This window comes from Vollenhovia emeryi, unplaced genomic scaffold, assembly GCF_000949405.1.
Source record: "Vollenhovia emeryi isolate VEMERY1.0 unplaced genomic scaffold, V.emery_V1.0 DF939205.1, whole genome shotgun sequence".
NCBI classification, from domain to species: Eukaryota; Metazoa; Arthropoda; class Insecta; order Hymenoptera; family Formicidae; genus Vollenhovia; species Vollenhovia emeryi.
In genome coordinates, this window is record NW_011967161.1 from 788,109 (window position 1) to 797,167 (window position 9,059).

Genomic DNA, 9,059 nt, shown 5'->3' on the forward strand with positions numbered 1-9,059 from the left:
AGACACGACGCCGTGCGTGCATATGTGTGTTCATATATGTGTACCAGAAGATTCCGTCATGGCATTTGTCAACACACGCTATCCCCCGTCGCAAGAGAAAATATAAATAATCTAAACAAGAGATATTTCTAGAAAAGAAAGGAAAGGTTAATACAACGCACAAACGAGACGGGCATCCATAATACGATAGGAAGAGAAAAGCGTTTGTAATTATCTCCTGTGTATAATTTATTTATCTCGCCGCACGTATACTCGAATCACTCGAGAACAGAATTGCTTGTTACAAATTTTGTCGACAGAACGTCAGCAGCAGTACGACCGAATCGGCGCGAAATGCGGCGATAGATTGCCTACAGGAAGCAAGTAGAATTTGCCATTTCGTTATCATTTATCAATATGTGCTTGAGAATATTGTGCAGATTCGGTACACGGAGAGAATTTCTCTTACAATTCTTCCTGCAAATCGTGGGACAACACGGCATTTTGAAGAACTTTACAGTAAAATGCCCAAGGAAAAATGAAAAGTCAAGATGACATCAAATTCACGTCATTTTATATTTTTCCCTGGGTGTATACTAAATACAATTACTGCTGAAATGTACGGCAAACTTTCAAACACTCGCGTAAAATTCTTCGCAATGCCGTGTTGTTCCACGATTATATAATTTTCGGGATAAACTTTAAAAGGAAACCTCTTTTGACAACCTCTTTTAAGAGAGATTAACATCAAGATAGCAAATATTTACGACTGACAATGAGTAATCTTGTGCTACAATCCTGGCTGGAGCCGGTGGCATCTGTGCAATTGTCACCTTGATGTATAATGAGTGATCTGCTGTCAGATTATGTCATTGTGCTCTCTCGACGGAGTAAGAACCTAACGCGACGCAGATGCCAATCTATCTGACGAGAGAAGACTGGGATAAATTACAACTTGTATACCAATTCATCAGGGGAACAGGAAAAATAGTATAGACAAAGACATAAGAGCAAGAAGGCACGCCAAATAAAACCTAACGGTTGACGGCGTCCCCGTGGAGGGGAAAGCAAAAAAAAAGATGCCAATCTATCGCAACATATTGTTCGAATCTGGTGTCAAATTGTTTATGGAGTGTTAATATCCCAGCGAGTAAATTGTCCACCGTATAAGAGATTGGCAGTCAATTTACTCGGATATCGCAACAGCTCCTGTATCATCTGTGTTTGCATTAAATTTGTGTTTTATCTATCAATGTAATCTGATAATTGTCAACGTAAACCAAGCGGAATCTGTTATTTCATAAATATTCAAGTAGAATACGTGCGGTGACAAAACAACAGATTTGCTCAGTTTGTGCAGTCAATTGGCCAGTTTTGTTAGCAAAACCTGTTATGTATCCACCGACAGTTCATCGACAAGATTTGTGATAAACACTTTCAATATCTATTCTCAGCATATTTGGCTTTCAAGATTTTGCTTGCTGGATATATATTTTTTCAAAGTGAAATAAAGAATGTTCTTTTCTACCCCATGTTGCCGGATAAAAGTCTCCATTGGGTTTGATATTGTTTCTGATTTTAGTACTATGCCAGTTTTGCCTTCGAATTCGAAGCATTTATCATCCCACGATGCTTATCCAACGAGGCCGGACAAGAACAACATTGTGTTGAGCTATCACGACTATCTACTCAGGGCATCGGATGTTGCATTACTGGAGAAAAATGATTGGCTGAACGACATTATAATAGGATTCTATTTTGAATATCTGAATCAACAGTATAAGGACAGCCGGTTGTTATTTATCGGACCCGAAGTGGCTCAGCTGTTAAAAATGCAGGATTCGTCGCAGTACAACATATTTCTTGACCCTATTGAAGCGACAAATTACGACTTTGTATTTTTCCCTCTAAATGACTGTGATAGCAACGAGGCAGGTGGCTCGCATTGGAGTTTATTGATATATTCTCATACAGAACAAATGTGTTATCACTTTGATTCGTCAGGCGGCATTAACGACTTCTCCGCGACAAAGCTCGCACGGAAAGTGACGAAATACTTTCTTGAGAAACAGGAGAGAAAATACACTGAAATGAAGTGCCCGCAACAAAATAATAACTACGATTGTGGTTTGTACGTTTTGTGTTTAGCAGATGTAATATCTAGGCATGCCATAAGAAATTCTAAAGTAAACGAGTGCGATTGTAGTATCGTTACGAAAATGGTCCCGACAAAACGTACTGATTTATTAAAATTAATTTACGAATTGAAAAATACATATAACGCATAACAAAGTTGCTATATTATTTATATTAATAGCAATTCTGGTTACGACGTATACATATGGTATTATGACTTGCTGATATAAACTTTACTATTCCTGTAAAGATATTCCATAATTTTCCCCATTATTCTTGGTACTTATATCATTTTGTGTATTTGACATTAATAAAAATATCTCGGATCTTTTCATAAAAATTTATTTACGTAAAACCAGATTTATGAAATTAAGATTGATGCTTGACAGGAGAAAAAAATGTAAAAAAAGTTATATTGTAATAACTGAATGACACGCGCAACTATGAAATGCAACATAATTAGTTATTAAAGTTCATTTGATTAAATAATGATCAATTTGGACAAATTCAGTACAAATGTGAGATGTGACGCATTACTATAAGAGCGACTTATTAATTATTAGCGGATTTGATTCCAATCCTCATCCTACATAGTTGTCCTGTGCCTCGATTTATAAGAGGTTGCGGAAAGAATATAAGGTGGCTTATTGTAATGTATTTTAGAAACAATAAAACTGACATGCTTATACAATACAAGTTGGAGGTTCTTATAAAACAATATTACAAATTTTAAGTTTTTATTCTTGTTATAGGAGTTTTATTTAAGCCGGCGAGCCTGATATTAAAACTTGCGTAGATTCCCAGATAACATGCTTGTCTAAAAGACATCTTCAAGACTTCTTTAAGACGTCTTTAATGCGTGGTCTACAATACGTGGAGTAAGCGTGGAGTAAGAAGTAAGGGAGAGCCCTAACTTCTAGCTTTTGGTGTAAGGAAGCTGAAATACGGGCATGATTTTTAAAATAATTGTAACACTGATTGATGGCATTTTGATTCACCGAGAGTAAGCCTAAGAGCTGAAGTAGGAGTAAGAAATAAAATGGATTTATTTCCTTACTCCTACTCCTTACTCCAGCTTACTCCATGTATTGTAGACCAGCCTTTAGATATCTTTTAGACGTGTATATATATGTCTAAAAGATGTCTAAAAGACGTGTTAAAGACATCTTAAAGATGTCTTTTAGACATGCATGTTATCTGGGTTAGTACAAAAGGCAATGTGCACATGTATTTGCTCAACAACAAAAAATACAAATAGAATAAGTAATTAATAATTTGTATAATACAATCTTAGTGTATGATATATAATATATTTTTATAAATCTTTAGCAAATCTTCACTAAATCTTTAGAAAAATGAGAAAGTTTTTGCCGATACCCTTCGGATATATTTATCATGCGTGTACATATCTGTATATGATATCTGTACATATCTGAAAATATCTGCGATTATGTCTAACATGAAATTCATTTCTTTTCACAAGTGGCTATAGTAGGATGCATGTATTACCATATCCTGTGTAATATCTTTCACAGATGCGCAACCTAGAAGAAATGCTTGTTTTAAAAATATTTTAGTGAATTAATAAGTATGTACAAGTGACGTAAAAACTTAGATTTTAATTTACCAGTTAATGCCAATGCGAGATCAATTTCTCTTCTCATGAGCTCGAGAATCTCACTAGCTCCTTTCTCGCCACCGTGTACCAAGCCCCACAGCATTGGTCTGCCAAAGAATACCTGAAAAAAAGGAACGCAATCGATTAAATCTGGACGAAAACGTGTAAGTGAAAAGATTGTGTAACACTAAAAGAATTATTGGACATATTATGACGTGTGAAATGATTCTTTTATTTATCCGTATATTATTATGAATTTGATTTAAATACAATAAATAGGTACCTCAAGTGAATTATTCTAATTCTAGGTACCTCAAGTGGTTGGGCAACGAGAATTTATTTTTCAAATTGGACGAGACGTACCATCTTTGCACCTAATGCCAAAGCTTTGAACACGTCGATACCTTGCGTCACACCACCATCCATGTATATTTCGACTTTACCTCCCACGGCTTTGCTTATTTCAGGTAAAACTTCGATCTGCAAACACAATTATTTCAATAATTCACGTACTGATCTTTTCCAAATGATTGCAAAATGTCTGTGAAGCAGTAATCAAATCAAAGGTTCACATATTGATGAATATTATTCAAATAAGAATCCATAAATAAGCTTTCTTTTTTAATTACAAATTATTTAATTAAATTGTTATATTTAATAAAATAAAATATATTGATAACATATCATTATAATCTAATATTAATATATTGTGCTTTCCAATATAACAAAACTTGTTTAGGTAAGAAATGAGCCAACCGTTGCTGGAACACTGTCTATTTGACGCGCGCCGTGATTCGATACTATGATGCCGTCGATCTCATTTTCCACGGCTAAACGTGCGTCCTCCGCCGTCAGTATTCCTTTAAGAATTATCGGTAGCTTTGTAGTTCTGCAATAATTTGATCCAGATACTCGCTTGATTTGCTCGGTGCACCAAGTGTGATGAAAAAAAATTTAATATTCCAAAACACGAAGATAAGGAGAGTTCACAAACGATGATGCGCGAATACCTTTTAAGCCACTTGACGTCATCCCAGGATAGTGATGCGTCGAAAAGTGCGGTAACATATTCATTCAGACTAGAGCCGGCCTTCGCGGAATTTATTCGCTTCGACAAATCACCTTGGAAATTTGCGAATCTAAAATAAAGTGCGAGAACACTGGTTATCTGTATAATGCTATGAAGTCTATTTAAATACAATGAATTATAGGTACCTCAAGTGACTGGGCAGCGAGAACTTATTCCTCAAGTCGGCGCGTCTGTCGCCGAAAAACGGCGCGTCGATGGTGAGAACCAGCGCTTTGAAGCCAGCACGTTCGGCGCGCCTTATCAAATTTAAGGTAACATTCCGGTCAGTATAAATATAGAGCTGGAACCACTTGATTCCCTTCGGCGCAGCTTCCGCCACTTCCTCTATGCTGCTCGTGGATATCGTAGAAAGAATGAAGATCGTTCCCGCCGCTTCAGCAGCTGCGAATGGACGAAACATTAAAGAATTTAAATGACAACATATACGTTAATTGCAAATTGAATGAAATTATAAGAATAATTTTATTACACACGCATACATGCACAAAATAAAATTGATATAATAAATAAATAAAACGAAAAAAAAATACGGTGTATGTATGTGAGACTTTTATCAAATTACGATTAACTTAATCGATTAGTTTCCCCAGAAAAATTGCAATTTATTGTCCTTAATTTAATATTCTTTTCAATATGTTAAGCGACACAATATTAATAATTCAACTTGATAATAAAACAGTATACAGATTGGACGTTTTAATAAAATAATATTGGTGAACATCTCGTCAGCAATTTGAGCAACAATCCGACATATCAAATTCCGAATTCTTTTTATTTCCTAGCGAAAGATAGTTGTGTAAATTGACGGCGCGAAAGAAGCATATTATAGTTGTTACTTCCATACGCGCATGTACGAGTATCTTTTAGAAGGAGACCAGCTACAGGTGTTACGAATAATACGATAATGGCAGGTTACGCGTGTTGCAGAAACAGGTCGCATGATGCAATCGTTGCAGGTGAAATCGAGGTTTAGACACTGATGCCGATATTAGTTGCAATAATACAAGGATATGACCGCGATTAAACCTTCGATGACGGAGAATGCAAATTAAAACAGCTGAAATGTGCTAAAACAGATCAAATTAAGAAAATCGAAGTAACTTTAATCTCGAAGTCACTTCTTTCAAAATTCGATTTTAAAGATACGGTTTTAAACGAATACAACAAACTTAATTAACAGAATGTTTTCTTCTTTGGGTCCACACTAGGGATTTTCACCAAAATGATTTTCACTTTCATAATTAACTCAGTTGAGGATTAATTTATCGTGCAACTCATATAATATTGATCGTTAACGAATAGAACTGAATTACTGAATACGTAGAATTATTAATTCTCGTTGCTTGAAACGCAGGAAAGAAATCAGAGATTAGTAATAACGATTTGTCCAGCTAGCTATATTATTTACAAGCAATTCTGCTGGTAAAATTAAATCAAATAAGTCAATCGATGATCTGCAATTTAGCAAGTAATACGTGCGGTATTTTGTTGTAGCGTGACTAGCATTATTGATTTTTTTTACTGTTTGAAGATTTAGTTTAAAGAATTATACGGTGTAATTAAACATTTTACCGCAAGCAATTCTGTCAATTGAATTAATCGCCGATTCAATCAATTTATTGGGCAATACCTGTCCATAATAGCACACGATATTCTACACATTCATTATAGAAAATGTACATACCTAAGAAATTTTCTTAATATTCTGAGAATATCTCCGATACTATGCGTCTGTGTGTTGCTCTTCGAGATTCTCAGAATATGCAGAATATGCTATTATTATTTTAATAACGAGGCGGAATCCTAACAGCAATACTATCATTTAAATAAGTGGTACTTCTATAATCTATACCATAGAACCCAGCAAACACCAAAGTAACAGTTACATAACTTCAATATAAATGTAATATGACACGTTATATTGATGTTAGGTAGAGAAAAGTCCCCTATTATGAGATAAGCCTCCTAATACAAGACAGCAGAGTTTTTGCTAAATTAATAGACATCATCTATTTGGTTTCATCGTGAATTTATTGCCCTCGAAGTGAAATCTGTTTAGTGGAAAATTCATTGTTAGATCGTGTAATCGTTGTGAATAAAGATCTGTGATTAATTTTTTATGTTAAAGAAGCCTATCTCATAATAGAGAGTAGAGGATTTTCCTCTACTTAGTTGTTCGCTAGGAAAGCGCCAAGGTATCTCCCGATGTATCGGAAACACATCTATAATAGCTTGTACTTGGCGATATCTTCCAAGTGTACAGAAATACACAGTTAAAAATGTTGCTCCGAGCTACTCCGTCGGCATCAATCAATGCGCGGGTAAATTATAGAGGGAAGTCCTCTGTTATGAAACAGGATTCTAATATGAGATAGCGGGTTTTCGACGTCGAAATTCAATCACGAATCTTAAATTCGTTTCGCAACGATTACACGATCTAACAATCGATTTTCCACTTAGCGGAAACTCCGCTGTCTCGTATTAGGAATCTATCTCGTAATAGGAGACTTTTCCTCTATTAATCGCAGTTTCATCGAAGCGCCTAGGATTCTAATATGAGATAGCGGGTTTTCGACGTCTAAATTCAATCACGAATCTTCGTTTTGCAACGATTACACGATCTAATATCGATTTTCCACTTAGCGGAAACTCCGCTGTCTCGTATTAGGAGCCTATCTCGTAATAGGAGACTTTCCTCTATTAATCGCAATTTCATCGAAGCGCCTAGGATTCTAATATGAGATAGCGGGTTTTCGACGTCTAAATTCAATCACGAATCTTCGTTTGCAACGATTACACGATCTAATATCGATTTTCCACTTAGCGGAAACTCCGCTGTCTCGTATTAGGGGCCTATCTCGTAATAGGAGACTCCCCTCTATTAATCGCAATTTCATCGAAGCGCCGTCACGAATACTCCATACATAAATCCTTCAAATTCACATGTTCGCTACTTGTGCGTTCATACAAGAGCAGGGGCCTCTCGATCGACGGATAATCGATAAGAACCGTTAAGTTCGCACGGGCGGTAAGAAGATGGGAGAGACAGGCGAGCGAGCGGAACCGATATAGAAAACGCGAGTTTCCCCAACGAGGTTTCTCCCGCGAGGGCGATCCCCCGGTTCTCTCCCACCCACCCCGATCGGTCGTCACGCAGCGGCTGAGCGGGGGCGAGCGGCGGGGGTCGCGCGTGTTGTTGTCCGACTCGCTGCAGTCGCTGCGTCGGGGGCGGCCTACTGGGCGCCTCTTATCGTCGCGCTCGCCGAAACGCACGGGCGGGAGAGCCGGCGGACGTGTCTCGGGGCTTTCCTGACAGCCGCGCGGCGGCGATGACGGATGCGCGCCGGCGGCGACCGTCCATTCGCGCCGCGAGGCCCGCCCGCGTCTGCCACGTACGCGCGACGAGTGGCGAGAGGTGAGGTTAAGTCCTCGTGAGGCAGGCCGGCACGAGAACATGGTCCGCGCGCGAAGATGAGACGCAACGTGATCAGCCTGGTCAAGTTCCTCCTCCTGGCGGCGTTCACCGTCTTCCTCACCGTCGTGGTGTTCCGGTACGCGCGATCGCCACCAGGCCGTCGGGTCCCGGCGCCGCTCGACACCCTGGCGGCGGCGGCGGCGGTCGCCGTCGACCCGAGGGACGACAGCAGTCGAGGGAACGACGAGCGTTCGCGTCAGGTATAACGAATCTGTCACGTCGGCTCGAGTACTCTCCGTCGTGGAGTCGCCAAGACTCTTAACGTTTACACGTCGATCCGATACCGAGTCCCCGATAGTGAAATCTGGATATCAGGCTCGGGTGTATCGGCTGTAAATCTTATCGCGTCAACTACGCGCGCGCGGTTCTAGCTACGCTTACACTTGGCGCGAGACACATGCCGTGTAGACACAACGCGGGGATACAATGGCAGAGTCTCTGCTGTTTTGTTAACGTTTAAACGACGTATCACTTAAATGGTTACAAAATGGCAGACCCGGCAGTCGATCTGTCGCACTTGAGGCTTGTTTTCTGTTGCTACGCTGGTGAACAACTGGTGCGATAATTTTTTCTCGTGCTATCTTACTGCACCAGTTCGCCAGACGAAGGTCTCTTGATAACAGATTTTATTGTGTTTCTGTTAGTATTCTACTGACTCCACAACATTGTTTGCAGATTCGGTTGTTACGGGGTGTCGGTTAAATGGCTACGAAGCGACAAGTTCTTCTAGGTTTCTGCGATCAGTCTAGCAACACGTTCCG

At 39.0% G+C, this 9,059-nt stretch overlaps 3 protein-coding genes across 3 annotated transcripts in view; 2 read left to right on the forward strand and 1 right to left on the reverse strand.

Moving 5' to 3' along the window:
* The first annotated feature begins 22 nt into the window (after positions 1-22).
* LOC105561624 (sentrin-specific protease 8-like) lies at positions 23-2,808 on the forward strand. The gene is made up of 2 exons (XM_012011768.1): positions 23-206; positions 1,562-2,808. The coding sequence occupies exon 2, from the start codon at positions 1,566-1,568 to the stop codon at positions 2,265-2,267; it is 702 nt and encodes a 233-aa protein (XP_011867158.1). The 5' UTR covers positions 23-206; positions 1,562-1,565; the 3' UTR covers positions 2,268-2,808.
* A 597-nt stretch (positions 2,809-3,405) lies between these two features.
* The window catches only part of LOC105561627 (hydroxyacid oxidase 1), a 14,484-nt gene continuing 8,830 nt past the window's right edge, over positions 3,406-9,059 (reverse strand). Inside the window, exons 4-9 of the mRNA XM_012011770.1 lie at positions 4,949-5,204; positions 4,744-4,872; positions 4,490-4,622; positions 4,097-4,213; positions 3,743-3,854; positions 3,406-3,659 (exon numbers count right to left, since the gene is read on the reverse strand). Of these exons, the coding sequence (XP_011867160.1) occupies positions 3,592-3,659; positions 3,743-3,854; positions 4,097-4,213; positions 4,490-4,622; positions 4,744-4,872; positions 4,949-5,204 (815 nt within the window). The 3' untranslated portion in view covers positions 3,406-3,591. The remainder of the gene's footprint in view (positions 3,660-3,742; positions 3,855-4,096; positions 4,214-4,489; positions 4,623-4,743; positions 4,873-4,948; positions 5,205-9,059) is intronic.
* The window catches only part of LOC105561625 (N-acetylgalactosaminyltransferase 6-like), a 7,846-nt gene continuing 6,977 nt past the window's right edge, over positions 8,191-9,059 (forward strand). The window contains exon 1 of the mRNA XM_012011769.1: positions 8,191-8,498. Coding sequence (XP_011867159.1) covers positions 8,295-8,498 — 204 coding nt within the window. The 5' untranslated portion in view covers positions 8,191-8,294. The remainder of the gene's footprint in view (positions 8,499-9,059) is intronic.

Bases quoted from the DNA above. Each gene is read 5' to 3' on its own strand.
- LOC105561624 (XM_012011768.1), top strand. From the start codon at position 1,566: ATGCCAGTTTTGCCTTCGAATTCGAAGCATTTATCATCCCACGATGCT.